This window comes from Oncorhynchus keta, chromosome 7 (assembly GCF_023373465.1).
Source record: "Oncorhynchus keta strain PuntledgeMale-10-30-2019 chromosome 7, Oket_V2, whole genome shotgun sequence".
Taxonomy (NCBI): Eukaryota; Metazoa; Chordata; class Actinopteri; order Salmoniformes; family Salmonidae; genus Oncorhynchus; species Oncorhynchus keta.
In genome coordinates, this window is record NC_068427.1 from 24,135,055 (window position 1) to 24,161,531 (window position 26,477).

Genomic DNA, 26,477 nt, shown 5'->3' on the forward strand with positions numbered 1-26,477 from the left:
TAGATACATAAAGTCCATTCATTTCTAAATGGTAAAACAGATATGCATGAACATGCTCTGTCACCTCAAAATATTTGATCTCAAATCGAAAATACTGGAGTATAGAGCCAAATTAAACATTTTAGCTTCCCTGTCCAAATAAACCCTTGATTTTGTGACCAAATATGTTTTTCATTGTGGATTTGTGCTTGGGGTTATTGTCTTGCTGGAAGATCTACTTGATACCAAGTTTCCGCCTCCCGGCAGAGGCAACCTGGTCTTTGGCTAAAATATCCTAGTACTGGGTAAGGTTCATGATGCCGTTGACCTTAACAAGGGCCTCAAGACCAGTGGAAGCTAAATATCCCAGTAACATCAAAGATCCACCACTATATTTTATAGTAGGTATGGGGTTATTTTCTGCTTGTTCTAATTTCAACCCCAAATCCACCATTGCTAGATTTTTGGTAATCTATCACGCTTGTCAACAATTTCAGAGCCCACTCTACCCATCTGCACAGGGATACACAAACATACATACACAACAGACTGGAAACCCAGACAAGCATGAATAGACATGCACACAACACGCACGTATTAGCAAATGTACAACACACACACACACACACACACACACACACACACACACACACACACACACACACACACACACACACACACACACACACACACACACACACACACACACACACACACACACACACACACACACACACACACACACACACACACACACACACACACACACACACACACAGGGATTGGGAATGATGATTAACATACAGAGCAAACAGGTTATTCAGAGCCAAACACAAAAGTCATGCAAATTGGCCTGGCGCTCAGACAAGCAGCCAAAGGCTAGTATATTACCATCACAATCAGTCTGACCAACCACCAACGCCCGGACACCGACACACAGACTCAGACACACCCCAGCGCCAGACAACCCAACTTCACCGGGGGGCTGGCACCCCTTTGTGATGCTAACCTAACTGTCGCCCATACACCCAATCACCCCCCACACACACACAACCACACACAGTCCCATAAAAACAAGCAACACACCACTTTGTATCCCATGTCTCCCTAAACCCACTGCTCTTCATACAATCACACACGTACACCCACGCACACACACACCAGGCATCATTCAATTACAGCTCTGCCAACAACAGATTAGACTCTACAATGGACCTCCATCAAAACAACTCTGGTGGTACAGAGTAGAGTTTGGCTGCATACAGATCTGTCTATTATCCCACCATCCATATCCATTCACTGTTCATCCCGGGGCGGCAGGTAGCCTAGTGGTTAGAGCGTTGGACTAGTAACCGAAAGGTTGCAAGATCCAATCCCCAGCTGACAAGGTAAAAATCTGTCGTTCTGCCCCTGAACAAGGCTGTTAACCCACTGTTCCTAGGCCGTCATTGAAAATATGAATTTGTTCTTAATTAACTGACTTGCCTAAAATTAAAATCCAATCAACCAGCCATTCTCTGCATCCTTTCTTTCTGTTGTCCCTCAACTCCGCGTGACTGGACTGTTTAAATATGTTAGTAGCATATTACACTGTTTATAACAATGAGTTAACAATAAGACACTTATTTATAAGTGATAACGTACTGAGTTAATCTGGCAGTAATCATTAGCTAATGAGCATTCCACAATTTTAAGAGGAAAACCTAGTCTATCATCAAAGACTAACAGCCCACCATTACAAACCAGGGGCAAATGTGTGTGTGCTTGTATCAAACTTGGTTGAGAATAAATTGTGTATGCACAGTGATATTACTTTAGACAGTAATAACACTGTGTGTCTGCATGCAGAGTAGAGAGAGAGAGAGAGAGAGAGAGAGAGAGAGAGACATAGGAAAGAAAGAGAAAGAGAATGAAAGAGAGAGAGAGAAAGAGTGTGTGTGTGTGTGTGTGTGTGTGTGTGTGCATGGATTGTGTGTGTGAGGGTATAAGTGTGTCCTGGCAGGACTTCTGAGAGCACAATGGTGTTTACTCCGTCAGGGGTAGTGGAAACTTTTGAGAGGTCATGTGACCAGTGTGTGTGTGTCCTCTCTTATTATCTGGCAGGAATGTACACGGTAATCTCTTTATCCTCAGAGAGAGAGAGGGAGAGAGAGGGACACGGAGTGATATTTGCCTAGATCTTCTGCACAGATTCTGTCAGACTTGGGCCCTAACAGTTAATCTCAGTAAGACAAAAATAATGGTGTTCCAAAAAAGGTCCAGTTGCCAGGACCATAAATACAAATTCTGTCTAGACACCGTTATCCTAGAGCACACAAAAACTATACCTACCTCTGCCTAAACATCAACATCACAGGTAACTTCCACAAAGCTGTGGACGATCTGAGAGACAAGGCAAGAAGGGCCTTCTACACCATCAAAAGGAACATCAAATTTGACCTCCCAATTAGGATACGTAGAATGTATGCACACATGACTGTAAGTCGCTTTGGATAAAAGCGTCAGCTAAATGGCATATATTATTATTATTATATCTGGCTTAAAATACTTCAGTTATAGAATCAGTTATAGAACCTATGTCCCTTTATGGTTGTGAGGTCTGCGGTCCGCTCACCAACCAAGAATTAACAAAATGGAATAAACACCAAATTCAGACTCTGCATGCAGAATTCTGCAAAAACATCCTCAGTGTACAATGTAAAATACCAAATAATGCATGCAGAGCAGAATTAGGACGATTCCTGATCATTTTCTAAATTCCGAAAAGAGCAATTACATTCTGCAACCACCTAAACTAAGTGATTCTCAAACCTTCCAAAACAAAGCCCTCACCTACAGAGAGATGAACCTGGAGAAGAATCCTCTGCCAGCTGGTATGGGGACTCTGCTCACAAACACTATTCCAAGATGGCGTAGCAGTCGGACGTGTGTTTTGTCTTGTCTGGTGTAAATATAGTGTAAATATAGTTTTCCTCGTTTTTTTTTCCGTATATATTTCGTACATATTTTAATCTCACTTTCCAACTAGAGCTGAATATACTCTCCTGCAACCCGCATCACCCAATGTGGTACGGATCTGCTTTTTCTATACTTTACTTTAGAACCGGAACCCCCATCAGAAGCTAGCCAGCTAACTAGCTACTAGCTAGTACTCAGTTAGCCACTGCTAGCGGTCTTCAAAGCTAACTAGGACACCAGCGCGACATCAACCCAGAGCATATCAGACTGCTTTTTCTCTACCACATCTCCGGATTCCTATCGCAAGCTCTGAACCTTTACACCGGATCATCGCAACTAGCTAGCTGCAATCCGAGTGGCTACTCCTGGCTAACGTCTCTGTCCCAAAGCAAGCACCAGTTAGCCTTGAGCTAGCCTCGAGCTAAGCCCATCTCCCGACTAGCCGAAGAGGTCCAACAATACCTCTTTTGCCAATTGGCCTGGACCCTTTATTGCCGACACGGAGCACCGCCGATCCATCACGACTGGTCCGCCGACATAATCGTCCGAGGTGGTTTCAACAGGCTTTTTCGTTGCGACATCGCCAAAGATCCATCTGCTGGCCAAGGCCCGCGAGCTTTCTGAACCGCTGTGTCTCCAGCTCACCTAGCGTACTAGAGCACCTGTAGCATACTCCTGGGCTACAATTACCCGGGCCCACGACCGGTCTGTCGATGTCACCGCATGAAGAGGAATAAACAGACTCACCCCATCGCGACGTCCTCCAAAGGTTAACTCTCTAGCCCTCGCTATCTCCCTGCTTGCTAATTCGGCCTGCTAACGGCTAGCTTGTCTAGCCCGGGCCTACGAACTGTTAGCTTGTTAGCACAGGCCTGCTAACCATCTGAATCACCGCATCCCAAACACTCTGAACCCATTTACTTTCTATCTCTTTTTGATTTTTATTTTGTTTATACCTTCCGGAAACCTGCGTCACCCACTGTGATACGGAATCGCTATTACTTTTAATTTTTATTTTATTTTTATGACACACTCAAGAACCTCCAGACGGTAACCAGCTAACAAGCTACAAGCTATTTAGTCATTGTTAGTTTTTTAAAAACCTGGATAACACTCGCCAGCCCAGCTTCCCTGCCCATCCACCGCTGCCCCCTGGACACTGATCTCTTGGCTACATAGCTGACGCACGCTGGACTGTCCATTAATCACGGTACTCCATTCTGCTTGTTTGTTTATCTGTCGGCCCAGTTGCCTAGTCAACGCCATTTTACCTGCTGTTTGTTGTGCTAGCTGATTAGCCTCGCCTACTGTTTTTAGCTAGCTTTCCCAATTCAACACCTGTGATTACTGTATGCCTCGCTGTATGTCTCTCTCAAATGTCAATATGCCTTGTATACTGTTGTTCAGGTTAGTTATCATTGTTTTAGTTCACAATGGAGCCCCTAGATCCACTCTGCATACCCCTGTTACCTCCTTTGTCCCACCTCCCACACATGCGGTGACCTCACCCCATTACAACCAGCATGTCCAGAGATACAACCTCTCTCATCATCACCCAGTGCCTGGGCTTACCTCCGCTGTACCCGCACCCCACCATACCCCTGTCTGCGCATTATGCCCTGAATATATTCTACCATGACCAGAAACCTGCTCCTCTTATCCTCTGCCCCCAACGCTCTAGGCGACCAGTTTTGATAGCCTTTAGCCGCACCCTCATACTACTCCTTCTCTGTTCCGCGGGTGATGTGGAGGTAAACCCAGGCCCTGCATGTCCCCAGGTACCCTCATTTGTTGACTTCTGTGATCGAAAAAGCCTTGATTTTATGCATGTCAACATCAGAAGCCTCCTCCCTAAGTTTGTTTTACTCACTGCTTTAGCACACTCTGCTAACCCTGATGTCCTTGCCGTGTCTGAATCCTGGCTCAGGAAGGCCACCAAAAATTCAGAGATTTCCAACTATAACATCTTCCGTCAAGATAGAACTGCCAAAGGGGGCGGAGTCGCAGTCTACTGCAGAGATAGCCTGCAAAGTAATGTCATACTTTCCAGGTCCATACCCAAACAGTTTGAACTACTAATTTTGAAAATTACTCTCTCCAGAAACAAGTCTCTCACTGTTGCCGCCTGCTACCGACCCCGTCAGCTCCCAGCTGTGCCCTGGACACCATTTGTGAATTGATCGCCCCCATCTAGCTTCAGAGTTTGTTCTGTTAGGTGACCTAAACTGGGATATGCTTAACACCCCGGCAGTCCTACAATCTAAGCTAGATGCCCTCAATCTCACTCAAATCATCAAGGAACCCACCAGGTACAACCCTAACTCTGTAAACAAGGGCACCCTCATAGACGTCATCCTGACCAACTGGCCCTCCAAATATACCTCTGCTGTCTTCAACCAGGATCTCAGCGATCACTGCCTCATTGCCTGTATCCGCCACGGAGCCGCAGTCAAACGACCACCCCTCATCACTGTCAAACGCTCCCTAAAACACTTCTGTGAGCAGGCCTTTCTAATCGACCTGGCCCGGGTATCCTGGAAGGACATCGACCTCATCCCGTCAGTTGAGGATGCATGGTCATTCTTTAAAAGTAACTTCCTCACCATTTTAGATAAGCATGCTCCGTTCAAAAAATGCAGAACCAAAAACAGATACAGCCCTTGGTTCACTCCAGACCTGACTGCCCTCGACCAGCACAAAAACATCCTGTGGCGGACTGTAATAGCATCGAATAGCCCCCGTGATATGCAACTGTTCAGGGAAGTCAGGAACCAATACACGCAGTCAGTCAGGAAAGCTAAGGCCAGCTTCTTCAGGCAGAAGTTTGCATCCTGTAGCTCCAACTCCAAAAAGTTCTGGGACACTGTGAAGTCCATGGAGAACAAGAGCACCTCCTCCCAGCTGCCCACTGCACTGAGGCTAGGAAACACAGTCTCCACCGATAAATCCATGATTATCGAAAACTTCAATAAGCACTTCTCAACGGCTGGCCATGCCTTCCGCCTGGCTACTCCAACCTCGACCAACAGCTCCGCCCCCCGTAGCTCCTCACCCAAGCCTCTCCAGGTTCTCATTTACCCAAATCCAGATAGCAGATGTTCTGAAAGAGCTGCAAAACCTGGACCCGTACAAATCAGCTGGGCTTGACAATCTGGACCCGCTATTTCTGAAACTATCTGCCGCCATTGTCGCAACCCCTATTACCAGCCTGTTCAACCTCTCTTTCATATCGTCTGAGATCCCCAAGGATTGGAAAGCTGCCGCAGTCATCCCACTCTTCAAAGGGGGAGACACCCTGGACCCAAACTGTTATAGACCTATATCCATCCTGCCCTGCCTATCTATGGTCTTCGAAAGCCAAGTCAACAAACAGGTCACTGACCATCTCGAATCCCACCGTACCTTCTCCGCTGTGCAATCTGGTTTCCGAGCCGGTCACGGGTGCACCTCAGCCACACTCAAGGTACTAAACGATATCATAACCGCCATCGATAAAAGACAGTACTGTGCAGCCGTCTTCATCGACCTCGCCAAGGCTTTCGACTCTGTCAATCACCATATTCTTATCGGCAGACTCAACAGCCTCGGTTTTTCGGATGACTGCCTTGCCTGGTTCACCAATTACTTTGCAGACAGAGTTCAGTGTGTCAAATCGGAGGGCATGCTGTCCGGTCCTCTGGCAGTCTCTATGGGGGTGCCACAGGGTTCAATTCTCGGGCCGACTCTTTTCTCTGTATATATCAATGATGTTGGTCTTGCTGCGGGCGATTCACTGATCCACCTCTACGCAGACGACACCATTCTATATACTTTCGGCCCGTCATTGGACACTGTGCTATCTAACCTCCAAACGAGCTTCAATGCCATACAGCACTCCTTCCGTGGCCTCCAACTGCTCTTAAACGCGAGTAAAACCAAATGCATGCTTTTCAACCGATCGCTGCCTGCACCCGCATGCCCGACTAGCATCACCACCCTGGATGGTTCCGACCTTGAATATGTGGACATCTATAAGTACCTAGGTGTCTGGCTAGACTGCAAACACTCCTTCCAGACTCACATCAAACATCTCCAATCGAAAATCAAATCAAGAGTCGGCTTTCTATTCCGCAACAAAGCCTCCTTCACTCACGCTGCCAAGCTTACCCTAGTAAAACTGACTATCCTACCGATCCTCGACTTCGGCGATGTCATCTACAAAATGGCTTCCAACACTCTACTCAGCAAACTGGATGCAGTCTATCACAGTGCCATCCGTTTTGTCACTAAAGCACCTTATACCACCCACCACTGCGACTTGTATGCTCTAGTCGGCTGGCCCTCACTACATATTCGTCGCCAGACCCACTGGCTCAGGTCATCTACAAGTCCATGCTAGGTAAAGCTCCGCCTTATCTCAGTTCACTGGTCACGATGGCAACTCCCATCCGTAGCACGCGCTCCAGCAGGTGTATCTCACTGATCATCCCTAAAGCCAACACCTCATTTGGCCGCCTTTCGTTCCAGTACTCTGCTGCCTGTGACTGGAACGAACTGCAAAAATCGCTGAAGTTGGAGACTTTTATCTCCCTCACCAACTTCAAACATCAGCTATCCGAGCAGCTAACCGATCGCTGCAGCTGTACATAGTCTATAGGTAAATAGCCCACCCATTTTCACCTACTTCATTCCCATATTGTTTTTATACTGTTTTTTTATTTATTTACTTTTCTGCTCTTTTGCACACGAATATCTCTACCTGTACATGACCATCTGATCATTTATCACTCCAGTGTTAATCTGCAAAATTGTATTATTCGCCTACCTCCTCATGCCTTTTGCACACATTGTATATAGACTGCCCATTTTTTCTACTGTGTTATTGACTTGTTAATTGTTTACTCCATGTGTAACTCTGTGTTGTCTGTTCACACTGCTATGCTTTATCTTGGCCAGGTCGCAGTTGCAAATGAGAACTTGTTCTCAACTAGCCTACCTGGTTAAATAAAGGCGAAATATATTTTTTTTTAAACAAACAGACCCCACAGAGCCCCAGGACAGCAACACAATTAGACCCAACCTTATCATGAGAAAACAAAAAGATAATTACTTGACACATTGAAAAGAATCAACAAAAAACAAAAGAAAACTGGAAAGTTATTTGGCCCTAAACAGAGAGTACACAGTAACAGAATACCTGACCACTGTGAACGACCCAAAATTAAGGAAAGATTGGACTGTGTGCATACTCAGTGAGCATAGCCTTGCTATTGAGAGAGGCAGCTGTAGGCAGACCTGGCTCTCAAGAGACTAAGTACCCACTGCCCACAAAATTAGGTGGTAACCGAGCTGCACTTGCTATCCTCCTACCAACTGTAGGATCATATCAGAGACACATTTTTCTCTCAAATCACACAGACCCAGAAAGAATTTGAAAACAAATACAATCTTGATAAACTCCCATATCTACAGTGTATTCAGAAACTATTCAGACCCCTCAACCTTTTCCATTTCATTACGTTACAGCCTTACTCATGAATTGATTACATTAATTGTATTACTCATCAATCTACAAAAAAAAGCCCATAATGACGAAGCGAAAACCTTTTTTTTCTTCTTTTTGCTAATTTATTAAAAATAAGAAAGAGAAATATCTTATTTACATAAGTATTCAGACCCTTTGATATGAGAATCAAAATTGAGTTCAGGTGCATCCTGTATCCATTGATCATACTTGAGATGTTTCTACAACTTGACTGTCCACCTATGGTAAATTCAATTGACTGGACATGATTTGGAAAGGCACACACCTGTCTCTATAAGGTCCCACAGTCGAAAACCAAAACCAGGTCGAAGGTATTTTCCGTAGACCCCCGAAACAGGATTGTGTCGAGGCACAGATCTGGAGAAGTGTACCATTTTTTTGTAGCATTTGCAGGTCCCCAAGAACACAGTGGCATCCATCATTCTTAAATGGAAGAAGTTTGGAACCACCAAGACTCTTCCTATAGCTGGCAGCCCGGCCAAACTGAGCAATCGGGGGAGAAGGGCCTTAGACAGGGAGGTGACCAAGAACCCGATGGTCACTCTGATAGAACTCCAGAGATCATCTGTGGAGATGGGAGAACCTTCCAGAAGGTCAACCATCTCTGCAGCACTTTACCAATCAGGCGTTTATGGTAGAGTGGCCAGACGGGAGACACTCCTTAGTAAGGCACATGACAGCCCGCTTAGTGTTTGCTAAAAGGCACCGAAAGGACTCTCAGACCATGAGAAACAAGATTCTCTGGTCTGATGAAACCAAGATTGAACTCTTTGGCCTGAATGCCAAGCGTCACATCTGGAGGCAACCTGGCACCATCCCTACAGTGAAGCACGGTGGTGCCAGCATCATGCTGTGGGGATGTTTTTCAGCGGCAGGGACTGGGAGACTAGTCAGGATCAAGGGAAAGATGAACAGAGCAAAGTACGTAGAGGTCCTTGATGAAAACCCACTACAGAGTGCTCAGGACCTCAGACTAGGGCAAACCTTCACCTTCCAACAGGAAACCCACCCTAGGCACACAGCCAAGACAACGCAGGAGTGGCTTCGGGACAAGTCTTTGACTGTCCTTGAGTGACCCAGCCAGAGCACGAACTTGAATCCGATCGAACATCTCTGGAGAGACATGAAAATACCTCTGCATCGACCCTCCCCATCCAACCTGACAGAGCTTGAGAGGATCTGCAGAGAAGAATGGGATAAACTCACCAAATATAGGTGTGTCAAGCTTGTAGCATCATACCCTTGAAGACTCAAGGCTGTAATCGCTGCCAAAGGTGCTTCCACAAAATACTGAGTAAAGGGTCTGAATACTTATGTAAATGTGACATTTCAGTTTTTTTTATACATGAGCAAAACTGTTTTAAAAAACTGTTTTGCTTTTGTCATTGTGGGGTATTGTGTGTAGATTGATGAGGGAAGAAAAAACATTTATTACCATTTAAAATTAGGCAGTAACGTACCAAAATATGCAAAGTCAAGGGGTCTGAATACTTTCCGAATGGACTTTAGTATTAGGTGAATTACCAGTGTAACACCACACCAGCAAAATGTGTGACCTGTTGCCACAAGAAAAGGGCAACCAGCAGAGCACAAACAGCATTGTAAATACAATCTAAATTGATCTGTTTATTTATTTTCTCTTTCATACTTCAACTATTTGCACAATGTAACAACATTGACAATAATTTAACATTTTAAATCTCTATACTCTTTAATATTTTTGTGAGAGTAATGTTTACTGTTAATTGTTAACTTCTTTGGGACTGGTGGGCAGTATCGAGTAGCTTGGATGAATAAGGTGCCCAGAGTAAACTGCGTGCTACTCAGGCCCAATAGCTAGAATATGCATATACTTAGTAGATTTGGATATAAAACACTCTGAGGTTTCTAAAACTGTTTGAATGATGTATGTGAGTATAACATAACTCATATGACAGCCAAAAACCTGAGAAAAAAATCCAACCAGGAAGTGGGAAATCTGAGGTTTGTAGTTTTTCAAGTCATTGCCTATCCAATATACAGTGTCTATGGGGTCATATTGCACTTCCTAAGGCTTCCACTAGATGTCAACAATCTTTAGAACCTTGTTTCGGGCTTCTACTGTGAAGGGGGAGTGAATAAGATCTGTTTCAACCAAGTGTCTGGCAGAATGCCATGAGCTCAGTTAGCTGTGTTCCTTTTCATTTCTAAAGACAGAGGAATTGTCCGGTTGAAACATTATTGAAGATTTATGATAAAAACATCCTAAAGATTGATTCTATACATCGTTTGACATGTTTCTACGAACTGTAATATAACTTTTTTGACTTTTCGTCTGAACTAAGTGATCGCGCATTGAGCAGTTGGATTGCTGGGCTAAAACGCACAAACACAAAGGAGGTATTTGGACATAAATGATGGAATTTATCGAACAAAACAAACATTTATTGTGGAACTGGGATTCCTGGGAGTGCATTCCGATGAAGATCATCAAAGGTAAGTGAATATTTATGATGCTATTTCTGAGTTTTGTGACACCTCTCCTTCTTTGGAAAATGTCTGTATGTTTTTCTGTGACTTGGCGCTGACCAAACATAATCGCAAGGTGTGCTTTCGCCGTAAAGCCTTTTTGAAATCAGACATTAATGAGAAGTGTATCTTTAAAATGGTGTATAATCCTTGTATGTTTGAGGAATGTTAATTATGAGATGTCTGTTGTTTTGAAATTGGCGTCCCAGAGAAGTTCCCTTGTTAATTTTCCTTTTGTTTATTGTCTATTTCACGTGCTTTGGCAATGTAAACATATGTTTCCCATTCCAATAAAGCCCTTTGAAATTATTGATATGGTGAGGGAGAGATGGGGAGAGGGTGGAGGAGGGAGATAGAGAGGCATAAGGGACAGAAAGAGAGAGAGGTGGATGAGAAAGAGAGATGGAGGGAGCTCAACCATACACCTCTTCTCAGTAGTGAGGAATGATTCTGGGAATCAAAGAAAGAGGTGCGAATGGAAGAAAAACTCTCTCTCCCTCTTTCACAATGACTAAAATACATGTACAGTATATCCAAGAAGCAGACAGGAATAACCAGTAATAACGGAGAGATTAGGTGTGATAAAAGGGATGAAGGGGATTACAAATAAAAGGGAAAGGAAGAAAAAATTGAGATATAATGATCAAGTTTACTGGAGGACACTATGAACCTCTTCAGAAAGTTACTCTGACATGTTACAGACTTGCACACGTACAGTACCAGTCAAAAGCTTTAGAACACCAACTCATTCAAGGTTTTTCATTATTTTGACTATTTTCTACATTGCAGAATAGTAGTGAAGACATCAACACTATGAAATTACACATATAGAATCATGCAATAACCAAAATAGTGTTAAACAAATCAAAATATACAGTGCTGTGAAAAAGTGCCCCCTTCCTGATTTCTTATTTTTTGCACATTTGTCACACTTAAATGTTTCAGATCATCCAACAAATGTACAATTTTTATTTATTTTACCTTTATTTAACTAGGCAAGTCAGTTAAGAACAAATTGTTATTTTCAATGACGGCCTAGGAACAGTGGGTTAACTGCCTGTTCAGGGGCAGAACGACAGATTTGTACCTTGTCAGCTCGGGGATTTGAACTTGTGGTTTCGGTTACTAGTCCAACACTCTAACCACTAGGATACCCTGCCGCCCCAGGGTATTTTTCTGAAATGCTGTGTTACTTTTACGCCAGATGTAACGGGACGCACACCTTCCAAAAAGTTATACTTTTGTCTCGTCAATCCACAGAATATTTTCCCAAAATATGTTTTTTTTTGCCAAAAGTGAGACGAGCCTTTATTTTATTTTTGGTCATCAGTGGTTTTCGCCTTGGAACTCTGCAATGGATGCCATTTTTACCCAGTCTCTTTCTTATGGTTGAGTTATGAACACTGAACTTAACTGAGGCAAGTGAGGCCTGAAGTTCCTTAGATGTTGTTGTGGGTTCTTTTGTGACCTCTTGGACTAGTTGTCGCTGCACTCTTGAGGTAATTTTGGTAGGCCGGCCACTCCTGGGAAGGTTCAGCACTGTTCCAAATTTTCTCCATTTGTGGATAATGGCTCTCACAGTGGTTCACTGGAGTCCCAAAGCTTTAGAAATGGCTTTGTTGTAACCCTTTCCAGACTGATAGATGTCAATGACTTTGTTTCTCATCTGTCCCTGAATTTATTTGGATCGCGGCATGATGTCTTGCTTTTTGAGATCTTTTGGCCTACTTAACTTTGTCAGACAGGTTCTATTTAAGTTATTTCTTGATTCAACAGGTCTGGCAGTGATCAGGCCTGGGTGTGGCTAGTGAAATCGAACTCAGCTTTCCAAAAAATGTGATTAACCACAGTAAATTCATGATTTAACAAGGGGGGGCATTTACTTTGTCACACAGGGCCATGAAGGTTCAGATAACCTTTTTCGCTTAAAAAATAAAATGATTACTTCAAATCTGCATTTTGTGTTTATTTGGGTTATCTTTGTGTAATATAAACATTTGTTTGATGATCTGAAACATTTAAGTGTAACAAATGAGCAAAACAAAATCAGAAATCAGGAAGCGGGCAAACACTTTCACAGCACTGTATTTTATATTTGAGATACTTCAAATAGCCACCCTTTGACTTGATGACAGTTTTGCAAACTCTTGGCATTCTCTCAACCAGCATCATGAGGTAGTCACCTGGAATGCATTTAAATTAACAGGTGTGCCTTCTTAAAAGTCAATTTGTGGAATTGATTTTATTCTTAATGCGGTTGAGCCAATCGTTTGTGTTGTGACAAGGTAGGGGTGGTATACAGAAGTTAGCCCTACTTGGTAAAACACCAAGTCCATATTATGGCAAGAACAGCTCAAATAAGCAAAGAGAAACGACAGTCCATCATTACTTGCAGTCACAAAATCAATCAAGCGTTATGATAAAACTGTCTCTCACGAGGAACACCACAGGAATGGAAGACCCAGAGTTGCCTCTGCTGCAGAGGATAAGTTCATTAGAGCAACCAGCCTCAGAAATTGCAGCCCAAATAAATGCTTCACAGAGTTCAAGTAACAGACACATCTCAACAGCAAATGACCAGAGGAGACTGTGTGAATAAGGCCTTCATGGTCAAATTGCTTCAAAGCAACCACTACTAAAGGACACCAATAAGAAGAAGAGACTTGCTTGGGCCAAGAAACACGAGCAATGGACATTAGACCGGTGGAAATTTGTCCTTTGGTCTGGAGTCCAAATTTGATATTTTGGTTCCAACCGCTGTCTTTGTGAGACGCGGGGGGGATGAAAGGATGATCTCAGCCTGTGTATTTCCCACTGTAAAACATGAAGGAGGAGGTGATATGGTGCGGGGGTGCTTTACTGGTGACACTGTCTGCGATTGAATAAAAATTCAATGCACACAAAACAGTATGGCTACCACAGCATTTTGTAGCGACACGCCGTTCCATCTGGTTTGGGCTTAGCTGGACTGTCATTTGTTTTTCACAGGACAATGATCCAACACACCTCCAGGCTGTGTAAGGGCTATTTCACTAAGACAGAGATTTATGGAGTTCTGCATCAGATGACCTGGCCACCACAATCCTCTGACCTCAACCAAATTGAGATGGTTTGGGATGAGTCGGATGCCAGAAGTTTTAGAACGCCTACTCATTCAAGTGTTTTTATTTATTTTTACTCTTTTCTATATTGTAGAATAATAGTGAACACATCAAAAATATGAAATAACACATTATGGAATCATGTAGTGACCAAAAAAGTGTTAAACACTTTAAGCACTCCATCACTCTCCTTCTTGGTCAAATAGCTATTACACAGCCTGGAGATGTTTTGTGTTATTGTCCTGTTCAAAATAAAATGATAGTTCCACTAAGTTATGTGTACCTTTACATCTAAATATATGACAGAGTGTCACCAGCAAAGCACCTCCACACCTCCTCCTCCATGCTTCATGGTGGGAACCGCACATGGGGAGATAATCCATTCACCTACTCTGAGTCTCACAAAGACACAGTAGTCTTCCTTTCCTGAGGCGGTCCTCATGAAAGCCAGTTTCATCATAGCGCTTGATGGTTTTTGCGACTGCACTTGAAGAACCTTTCAAAGTTCTTAAAATGTTTCGCATTGACTGACCTTCAGGTCTTAAAGTAATGATGGACTGTCATTTCTCTTTGCTTATTTGAGGTGTTCTTGCCATAATATGGACTTGGTCATTTACCAAATAGTGCTATCTTCTGTATACCACCCCTACTGTACCTTATCACAACACAACTGATTGGCTCAATCGCATTGAGAAGGAAAGAAATTCCACAAATGGACTTTTTACAAGGCACACCCGTTAATTAAAATGCATTCCACCTCATAAAGCTGGTTGAGAGAATGCCAAGATTGTGCAAAGCTGTCATCAAGGCATGATGTATGTGAGTAAAACAGAACGCATATGGTGGCTACTGTGAACATCCTTAAATTTAAATATGTCGAACACTATTTTGGTTACTGTATGATTCCATATGTGCTATTTTATATTTTTGATCTCTTCACTATTATTCTACAATGTAGAAAATAAAGAACAACCCTGGAATTAGAAGTTGTGTCCAATCTTTTGAATGTTACTGTACCTCTTGATTTACATGTGCACATTCAGATAGACTTGTACAACTAGGCCTGCTATTATTTAGCATACCTTAGCTGGCAACATTTTATTTAACGAATGCCAGTCATAATTAACATATATACAGTTGAAGTCGGAAGTTTACATACACTTAGGTTGGAGTAATTAAAACTCATTTTTCAACCACTCAACACATTTCTTGCTTCTTATGGCTGCAGGGGCAGTATTGAGTAGCTTGGATGAAAGGTGCCCAGAGTCAACGGCCTGCTCCTCAGTCCCGGTTGCTAATATATGCATATTGTTATTAGTATTGGATAGAAAACACTCTGAAGTTTCTAAAACTGTTTGAATGATGTCTGTGAGTAAAACAGAACGCATATGGCAGGCAAGAAATCGAAACAGGAGTGGAAAATCTGAGGTTGGTCGATTTTCAACCCAGCTCCTATTGAATAGAGTGGGACATTGATAAAGTTGCACTTCCTAGGACTTCCACTAGATGTCAACCATATTTAGAAACTTGAATGAGGCTTCTACTGTGTTGTGGAGCCAGATGGGAGCTCTTTGAGTCAGTGGTCTGGCAGAGAGCCAGGTCCTGGTCATGCGCATTTCACATGATAGTGACCTGCGTTCCATGGCTTCTCTACAGACATAGGACTTTTCCGGTTGGAACTTCATTGAAGATTTATGATAACAACATCCTAAAGATTGATTTTATACTTAGTTTGACAAGTTTCTTCGAACTGTAATATAACTTTTGGAAGTTTTCGTCCAACGTTCGGATGGACCTGCACGAGTGTTTGGATTTGTGTACTTAACGCGCTAACAAAAATAGCTACTTGGACATAAATAATGGACATTATCGAACAAATCAAGCATTTATTGTGGAACTAGGATTCCTGGGAGTGCATTCTGATGAAGATCGTTAAAGGTAAGGGAATATTTATAATGCAAATTCTGATTTCTGTTGACTCCAACATGGCGGATAATTGTATTTATTTTCTGAGCGTCCTCTCAGATTATTGCATGGTTTGCTTTTTCCCGTAAAAAAAAAAATCTGACACAGCGGTTGCATTAAGGAGAGCAATATCTATATTTCCATGTCTAACAATTGTATTTATCGACATTGAAATTAGTATTTCTGTAAAATGACATGGCTCTCTGCAATATCACATGATGTTTTTGGAACTAGTGAACGTGACGCGCCAATGTATACTGAGATTTTTTTTATATAAATATGAACTTTATCAAACAAAACATACATGTATTGTGTAACATGAAGTCCTATAATTGTCATCTGATGAAGATCATCAAAGCTTAGTGATTCATTTTATCTCTATTTGTGCTTTTTGTGACTCCTCTCTTTGGCTGGAAAAATGGCAAAATATTTCTGTGTGTTGGTGGTGACCTAACATAATCGTTTGTGGTGCTTTCGCTGTAAAGACTATTTGAAATCAGACACTGTGGTGGGATTAACAACAAGAGATCATTTAAAACGGTAGAAGACACATGTATGTTTGAAGAATTCTAATTACGAGTTGTCTGTTGTTTTGAATATGGCCCCCTGCACTTTCAATGGCTGTTGTCATATCGATCCCGTTAAGCCCTAAGAAGTTTAACAAACTATAGTTTTGGCAAGTCGGTTAGGACATCTACTTTGTGCATGACACAAGTAATTTTTCCAACAATTGTTTACAGACAGATTATTTTACTTACAATTCACTGTATCACAATTCCAGTGGGTCAGAAGTTTACATACACTAAGTTGACTGTGCCTTTAAACAGCTTGGAAAATTCCAGAAAATGATGTCATGGCTTTAGAAGCTTCTGATAGGCTAATTGACATCACTTGAGTCAATTGCAGGTGTACCTGTGGATGTATTTCAAGACCTACCTTCAAACTCGGTGCCTCTTTGCTTGACATCATGGGAAAATCAAAAGAAATCAGACAAGACCTCAGAAAATAAATTGTAGACCTCCACAAGTCTGTTTCATCCTTTGGAGCAATTTCCAAACGCCTGTGGGTAACACGTTCATCTGTACAAACAATAGTACACAACTATAAACACCATGGGACCATGCAGCCGTCATACTGCTCAGGAAGGAGACAAATTCTGTCTCCAAGAGATGATTGTACTTCGGTGCGAAAAGTGCAAATCAATCACAGAACAACCGCAAAGGACCCTGTGAAGATGCTGGAGGAAACAGGTACAAAAGTATCGATATCCACAGTAAAACGAGTCCTATATCGACATAACCTGAAAGGCCACTCAGCAAGGAAGAAGCCACTGCTCCGAAACCGCCATAAAAAAGCCAGACTACGGTTTGCAACTGCACATGTTCACAAAGATCGTACTTTTTGGAGAAATGTCCTCTGGTCTGATGAAACAAAAATAGAACTGTTTGGCCATAATGACCATTGTTATGTTTGGAGGAAAAATGGGGAGGCTTGCAAGCCGAGGAACAGCATCCCAACCATGAAGCACGGGGGTGGCAGCATCATATTGTGGGGGTGCTTTGCTGCAGGAGGGACTGGTGCACTTCACAAAATAGATGGCATCCCGAGGAAGGAAAATTATATGGATATATTGAAGCAACATCAGTCAGGAAGTTAAAGCTTGGTCGCAAATGGGTCTTCCAAATGGACAATGACCATACGCACACTTACAAAGTTGTGGCAAAATGGCTTAAGGACAGCAAAGTCAAGGTAATGGAGTGGCCATCACAAAGCCCTGACCTCATTCCTATAGAAAATTTGTGGGCAGAACTGAATAAGTGTGCGCGAGCAAGGAGGCCTACAAACCTGACTCAGTTACAACAGCTCTGTCAGTTGGAATGGGACGAAATTCACCCAACTTGTTGTGGAGAGCTTGTGGAAGGCTTTCCGAAACGTTTGACCCAAGTGAAACAATTTAAAGGCAATGTTACCAAATACTAATTGAATGTATGTATACTTCTGACCCACTGGAATGTGATGAAAGACATAAATGTTGAAATAAATCATTCTCTCTACTATTATTCTGATGTTTCACATTCTTAAAATAAATTGGTGATCCTAACTGATCTAAGACAGGGAATTTTTACTCTGATTAAATGTCAGGAATTGTGAAAAACTGAGTTTAAATGTATTTGGCTAAGGTGTATGTAAACTTCCAACTTCAACTGCACATCCTACAGGTTAAACAATTTAGCTCTGATTTTCTCCCCATCATAACTATCAGAGGGTGGTATATAACAGTGATTTCATTGAAAAGGGGAGAATATTAGCTTTCCAACAATGCCAGAAGAATTTCTACACTCCTAATGTTCAGCAAAAAGCATTTGTTTTTCCAATAGGAAAACAACAACAACTTGCTATTGCTAACAGCAAGAGGGCCAAACAGATGACAGCTCACATGGCAAAATAGAGCTTCTGATGTGATCAGAGCAAAAATAACCGATATAAAAGCAAAGATTATCAAATACATTATTGTTTCTAATTGAGGTTAGTTTGTTACAATTGAAGTGTCCTGGCTGTGCATCAGTTCAAAAGAGAGACTGAGATGAGTGATTGAATCTGTGTGGGAGAGCTAGATTAACTAAATCAGCCTGCGCAACAGAAAGAAGTTATCGGCCAATGAGAGGATTGAATTATATATTCTGCAAAGAGATGCATGCTTATGATTGGACAAAACTGATGAAATGGATCTTAATGTCAAATTTAATGACCTTTACTCTCACATGGAGTCCTTGTCTTTCCGTTAACTAAAATGAAAATCACCTGGTAATAGTTTTTTTTTTCAATCCATCTCGTCTCGTTATCGTCATACATTTTCGTCAGGAAAAAGAGGTAGTTGATGAGTGTTTTTCATCATAGTTATTGTCGACAAAATGAACACTGCACCCATCCCACACACACACACTGTTTCCCATCTCCTCAAGACATCCTTTATGAGATTAGTGTTGTTGATTGAGACCACTTTGTGCTTGCTACATTAAGGATCACAGTGACCTGTCAGTTAGCTATGAAAGAGCCAGAGCCAGAGAGAGCGAGAGAGAGAGCGAGAGAGACATGTTGTCTCTATGTAAAGATTGACTGTAATTCTGTCCAGGTCACACAGACCTGAAGAACCATTAAGTAGATCACTTCCACCTGACCATTGTGTGTCTGTGTGCGTGTGTGCATGAGTGTTTGTGTGGGGGGGAACCCAGCAACAGTAAAATGTGTGCCGTAAAAGGCCCATTTGAAGTGATAAGGCAGAGGGAAGGCAGAGTCTTTAAGATCTTCCCTATGGTGCTTCCATCCCCCCTATCACACAGACCCCTACACAGAGGCCACAGTGACCCATCACACTCACAGGCCTGGTTCCATTTCAGCCCATAGCCCCTTCCCCTAGCCACTACCCCTTTAGTCTTCACAGATCTGTAAAGATTGGATAGGTGGAAGCATATAATGGAAGCTACCCAAGTCTTATTGCAAGGCAAGGTGGACCCATAACCATCTTGTTTTCAACTATCAGATTTATTCCGATTTTCAGACAATTTCCCAATCCCAGTTGTTCAGAGATTTAAAGAGATCGGATAGGGGCCTAAATGGAATCACACCTCAGAGGCCAAGATCAATCCATTATGGATCATTGTAATATATTTTGTACTATGTCTAGTTCAACAGGAGCAGCCTGTAATGTATTGTGCCACTTACCTGGTGAGGAAGCCGTTGAAGGGCAGGCGTACAGGGTAGCCATAGCGGATCATCTGGACCATCTCCAGCACCCCTACGTACTGAAGCTGGGTAGACACGTGGAAACTGTCAAAGCAGTCCGCCGTGCACCTGCTGTTGGGGCGCACACACTCCACAAAGTGAGGGGTACACGCCTGTAGCTTACTGACCACATCTGACAAAGAGTTCTGAAAGGAGGAGGGGTGAGGGGGGAGAGATGGAGAGATAGAGGGAGAGAGAGATTGTTTCATGTTAAAATTCATGTTCCCTAAGCATTTGAGTTGACCCAATTCTTCACTCCTTGCCACATCAACACAGCACTGGTGTTGGTATCAGCTTCATGGCAACATGGTTCCATTTATCCGTCTAGATCAGGTATTCCCCAGGGGTACACGGAATGCCGTCGGGGGAACGACAAATAAAAATGTGATTCACATTTTTCAACAAAAAATATTATTTTCAAACAGTAGATTTATATTTTCAAACAGGGCTGTACATTTGGGTGAGTTTTTTTTCTTGCCTGAGTGGTCTCGTTTCTCTGCCCAAAATAAAATGAGAACATCTAGTGTTGAGTGAACAACACAATGTCGAATGCAGGAAGCCTAGTCAAATAATTAACATCCAATCACATTAACTGTTACTCTTTTGCAGGAAACCTTCACTCTTGCACAGACATTTTGAAATTAAACATGACATTTTGAAAATTCAGCCACAGAAGTTTTTTGAGTGAGAATAAAGACGACTTTCGAGTAGTAAGACATGTATAAAAGCAACAGATAGAAGGCTAGAAGCGTCTTATATGCTGAGCTACTGAGTGGCTAGTACAGGCAAGACCCATGCTATTGTGGAAGACTTAACTCTCCCTGCTACCGCGAATATGGCTGGGACAATACTGGGGGAAAAGCCAAAAAAAACTATACAGACAAGGATTACATCAAACAACACTGTTTCACAACTCATCAGTGACATGGCAGGACGTGTTTTGAAACAATTACTGCTTTGCATACAAGCCAGTGAATTATATGCGTTACAGCTGTATGAGTCAACAGACATGGCGGACCTGGCACGACTCCTGGTATATGTCCCTTACATTTATGGGGGTCAATTAAGGAAGACATCCTCTTCTGCAAACCACCGGAAACTAGGACAACAGGAGATTATATTTTTAATGCCCTGGACAGTTTTGTGACATCAAATGGACTTCGGTGGTCAAGATGTGTTGGTTTCTGTACTGATGGCGCAAAAGCCATGACAGAGAGACATAGTGGAGTGGTAACGAGCGTGCAAGCAGTTGCCCCCGACGCCACTTGGTTACACTGCAGCATCCACTGAGAGGCTCTTACTGCCAAAGGAATGCCTGACAGCTTGAAAGACATTTTGGACACTACAGTGAAAATTGTTATTTTCTTATTAAAGCAAGGCCAAGGAACCCTTGTGTATTGTCTGCATTATGCAACGATATGGTCAGCAACCATGTAACGCTTTTACAAGCGTTTATGTTGAATTGAGAGACGAGTTTAAAGTTCTGACCATCATTTTCACTTGTCTGACCACTTGCATGATGACGAGTTTCTCACACGACTGGCCTATCTGGGTGATGTTTTTTCTCACCTGAATGATCTGAATCTAGGATTACAGGGACTCACCACAACTAAACTCAACAAAAAAATAAACATTCTCTCACTGTCAAGTGCGTTTATTTTCAACAAACTTAACATGTGTAAATATTTGCATGAACATAAGATTAAACAACTGAGACATGACCTGAACAAGTTCCACAAACATGTGACGAACAGAAATTGAATAATTTCTCCCTGAACAGAGGGGGGGTTAAAATCAAAAGTAACAGTCAGTATCTGGTGTGGCCACCAGCTGCATTAAGTACTGCAGTGCATCTCTTCCTCATGGACTGCACCAGATTTGTCAGTTCTTGCGGTGAGATGTTACCCCACTCTTTCACCAAGGGACCTATAAGTTCCTGGGGGGAATGGCCCTAGCCCTCACCCTCCGATCCAAAAGGTCCCAGACGTGCTCAATGGGTTTGAGATCCGGGCTCTTCGCTGGCCTTGGCTGAGCACTGACATTCCTGTCTTACCACATGAGGGAGGAGGATGTCCGCGACTCGTCAATGAAGAGCACTTTTGCCATTCCTGTCTGGTCCAGCGATGGTGGGTTTGTGCCCATAGGCAACGTTGTTGCCGGTGATGCCTGGTGAGGACCTGTCTTACAACAGGCCTACAAGCCCTCAGTCCAGCCTCTCTCAGCCTATTGCGGACAGTCTGAGCACTGATGGAGGGATTGTGCGTTCCTGATGTAACTCGGGCAGTTGTTGTTGCCATCCTGTACCTGTCCCGGTGTGATGTTCAGGTGTACCGGTCCTTTGCAGGTGTTGTTACACATGGTCTGCCACTGCAAGGAAGATCAGCTGTCCATCCTTTCTCCCTGTAGTGCTGTCTTAGGCGTCTCACAGTACGGACATGGCCACATCTGCAGTCCTCATGCCTCCTTGCAGCATGCCTAAGGCACGTTCACGCAGATGAGCAGTGACCCTGGGCATCTTTCTTTTGGTGTTTTTCAGAGTCAGTAGAAAGGCTTCTTTAGTGTCCTAAGTTTTCATAACTGTGACCATAATTGCCTACCGTCTGTAAGCTGTTAAACACCGTTCCACAGGTGCATGTTCATTAATTATTTATGGTTCATTGAATAAGCATGAGAAACAGTGTTTAAACCCTTTACAATGAAGATATTTGAAGTTATTTTGATTTTCACAAATTATCTTTGATAGACAGGGTCCTGAAAAGGGGGTTTCTTTTTTGTTTCTTTTTTGCTTAGTTAATATTCAATGTGCGGGACAAATTTGATGCCATGATTAAGAAGTTGGAGCTCTTTTCAGTCTGCATTAACAAGGACAACACACAGGTCTTTCCATCATTGTATGATTTGTTGTATGCAAATGAACTCATGCTTACGGACAATGTCAAATGTTATGTAGCGAAGCACCTGAGTGAGTTGGGTGCGCAATTAGGCAGGTATTTTCCCGAAACGGACGACACAAACAACTGGATTCGTTATCCCTTTCGTGCCCTGCCTCCAGTCCAATTACCAATATCTGAACAAAAGAGCCTCATCGAAATTGGAAGAAGCGGTTCTGTGAAAATGTAATTTAATCAGAAGCCACTGCCAGATTTCTGGATAGGGCTGCACTCAGGGTTTCTTGCATTGGCAAATCACGCTGTGAAGACTGATGCCCTTTGCAACCACGTACATATGCGAGTGTGGATTCTCAGCCCTCACTAGCATGAAAACTAAATAAAGGCACAGGCTGGGTGTGGGAAATGATTAAATGTAAATGTAAGACTGAGACTCTCCAATACAACCCAACATTGCAGAGTTATGTTCTTCCTTTCAAGCACATGCTTCTCATTAACCTGTGGTGAGTTATACACAATTTCTGATGACCAAATAAGGTTTTATATGTAAGATGGCTAAATAAAGAGCAACATTATTGATTATTATTATATTATTAATTGTGACCTGGTCCTATAAGAGACCTGGTCCTATGTTGAATACATGTATCGTATAGTGTGTGTGTGGCAGGCTTACAGTGATGGTAAAAAACAACATTTGAGAGTGCCCTGACCCTGGTGCAAGAGGGGGTACCAAGCTGGAGGTTGAATGTTTGAAGCGGTACGAACTAATAGAAGTTCGTACCATGGGAACCACTGCTCTGGAGGGCCAGTTCCTCAACCTGGTATATTTTCCTCAACTTGGGCTAGTTCCTCAACCTGGGTTGGTCCCTCAACCTAGGCTTGTTCATCAACCTGGGTTACATCATCAGCCCGGGTTAGATCCTCATCCTGGGCCAGTTCCTCAACCTGGGATAGTTCCTCAACCTGATATAAATTCCTCAACCTATGTTAGTTCCTCAACCTGGGATAGTTACTCAACCTGGGATAGTTACTCAACCTGGGATAGATCATCAACCTGGGATAGATCATCAACCTGATATAAATTACACAACCTATGTTAGTTCCTCAACTTGGGCTGGTTCCTCAACCTGGGTTGGTCCCTCAACCTAGGCTTGTTCATCAACCTGGGTTACATCATCAGCCTGGGTTAGATCCTCATCCTGGGCCAGTTCCTCAACCTGGGATAGTTCCTCAACCTGATATAAATTCCTCAACCTGATATTAATTCCTCAACCTGATATTAATTCCTCAACCTGATATAAATTCCTTAACCTGATATTAATTCCTCAACCTGATATTAATTCCCCAACCTGATATACATTCCTCAACCTGATATAAATTCCTCAACCTGATATAAAATCCTCAACCTGATATAAAATCCTCAACCTATGTTAGTTACTCAACCTGGGATAGTTCCTCAACCTGGGATAGTTCCTCAACCTGGGATAGTTCATCAACCTGGGATAGTTCATTAACCTGATATAAATTACACAACCTATGTTAGTTCCTCAACATGGGCTGGTTCATCAACCTGGGCCAGTTCATCAACCAGGGCTAGTTCCTAAACATCGGCTAAGTCCTCAACCTGGCTAGTTCCTCAACATCAGCCAGTTCCTCAACATCAGCTAGTTCATCATTCTGGGTTAGTTCATCAACCTGGGTTATATCCTCACCCTGGGCCAGTTCCTCAACCTGGGCCAGTTCCTCAACCTCGGCCAGTTCATCATTCTGGGTTAGTTCATCAACCTCGGCCAGTTCATCAACCTAGGCTAGTTCCTCAACCTGGGTTATATCCTCACCCTGGGTTAGTTCCTTAACCTGGGCCAGTTTCCAATCCTGGGCCAGCTCCTCATCCTGTGCCAGTTCCTCATCCTGGGCCAGTTCCTCAACCTGGGCCAGTTCCTCAACCTGGGATAGTTCATCAACCTGGGCTGGTTCCTCAACCTGATATAAATGTAACAACATATGTTAGATACTCAACATGGGCTGGTTCATCAACCTGGGCCCGTTCCTCAACCTGGGCTAGTTCCTAAACACGGGCTAGTTCCTCAAACTGGTCCAGTTCCTCAAACTGGGATAATTCCTCAAACTGGGCTAGTTCCTCAACCTGGGCCCGTTCCTCAACCTGGGATAGTTACTCAACCTGGGTTAGTTCCTCAACCTGACCTGGTTCCTCAACTTAGGCTAGGTTACATCCTCAACCTGGGTTAGATCCTCAATCTGGGTTAGGTCCGCAACCTGGGCCAGTTCCTCAACCTGGGCCAGTTCCTCAACCTGGGCCAGTTCCTCCAACTGGGATAGTTCTTCAACCTGGTATAAATTCCTCAACCTTGGCTAGTTCCTCAACATGGGCTAATTCTTCAATCTGGGTTAGCTCTTCAACCTGGGTTAGTTCATCAACCTGGGCCGGTTCCTCAACCTGGACCGGTTCTTCAACCTCGGCCAGTTCCTCAACCTCGGCCAGTTCATCAACCTGGGTTTGTTCCCCAACCTGGGTTTGTTCCTCAACCAGGTCTTGTTCCTCAACCAGGTCTTGTTCCTCAACCTGGGTTAATTCCTCAACCTTGGGCCAGCTCCTCAACCTGGGCCAGTTCCTCAGCCTGGGCTAGTTACTCAACCTGGACCAGTTTCTCAACTTTGGATAGTTCCTCAAACTGGGATAGTTCCTCAACCTGGGCCAATTCCTCAACCTTGGCCAGCTCCTCAACCTCGGCCAGCTCCTCTACCTTGGCCAGTTCCTCTACCTCAGCCAGTTCCTCATTCTGGGTTAGTTCATCATCCTGGGCCAGTTCCTCAACCTGGGCCACTTTCTCATTCTTCGCCAGTTCCTCATCCTGGGCCAGTTCTTCAACTTAGGATAGTTCCTCAAACTGGGCTAGTTTCTCAACCTGGGATAGTTTATCAACCTGGGCCAATTCCTCAACCTGGGCCAGTTCCTCAACCTGGGTCAGTTCCTCAACTTAAGATAGTTCCTCAACCTGGTATAAATTCCTCAACCTGGGATGGTTCATCAACCTGGGTTATTTCTTCAACCTGACCTGGTTCCTCAACTTAGGCTAGTTCCTCAACCTGGGTTAGTTTCTCAACCTGGGATTGTTCTTCAACCTGGTATAAATTCCTCATCCTGGGCTAGTTCCTCAACCTATGTTAATTCCTCAACCTGGTATAAATTCCTCAACCTGGGATAGTTCCTCAAACTGGGCTAGTTCCTCAATCTGGGCCAGTTCCTCAAACTGGGTTAGTTCCTCAAACTGGGATAGTTCCTCAAACTGGGCTAGTTCCTCAACCTGGGCCAGTTCCTCAAACTGTGACAGTTCCTCAACGTAGGATAGTTCCTCAACGTAGGATAGTTCCTCAAACTGGTATAAATTCCTCATCCTGGGATAGTTACTCAACCTGGGTTAGTTCCTCAACCTGACCTGGTTCCTCAACTTAGGCTAGGTTACATCCTCAAACTGGGTTAGATCCTCAACCTGGGTTAGGTCCTCAACCTGGGCCAGTTCCTCAACCTGGGCCAGTTCCTCCAACTGGGATAGTTATTCAATCTGGTATACATTCCTCAACCTTGGCTAGTTCCTCAACATGGGCTAATTCTTCAATCTGGGTTAGCTCTTCAACCTGGTCCGGTTCCTCAGCCTAGGCCGGTTCCTCAACCTGGGCCGGTTCCTCAACCTCGGCCAGTTCCTCAACCTCGGCCAGTTCCTCAACCTGGGTTTGTTCCTCAACCTGGGT

The 26,477-nt window shown here is 43.4% G+C and overlaps 1 protein-coding gene across 3 annotated transcripts in view; it reads right to left on the minus strand.

Moving 5' to 3' along the window:
- The window catches only part of LOC118372757 (unconventional myosin-XVI), a 260,749-nt gene that overhangs the window by 45,557 nt on the left and 188,715 nt on the right, over positions 1-26,477 (minus strand). For all 3 annotated transcript variants that reach the window (XM_052522327.1, XM_052522326.1, XM_052522328.1), the window contains exon 27: positions 19,759-19,964. In XM_052522327.1, coding sequence (XP_052378287.1) covers positions 19,759-19,964 — 206 coding nt within the window. The remainder of the gene's footprint in view (positions 1-19,758; positions 19,965-26,477) is intronic.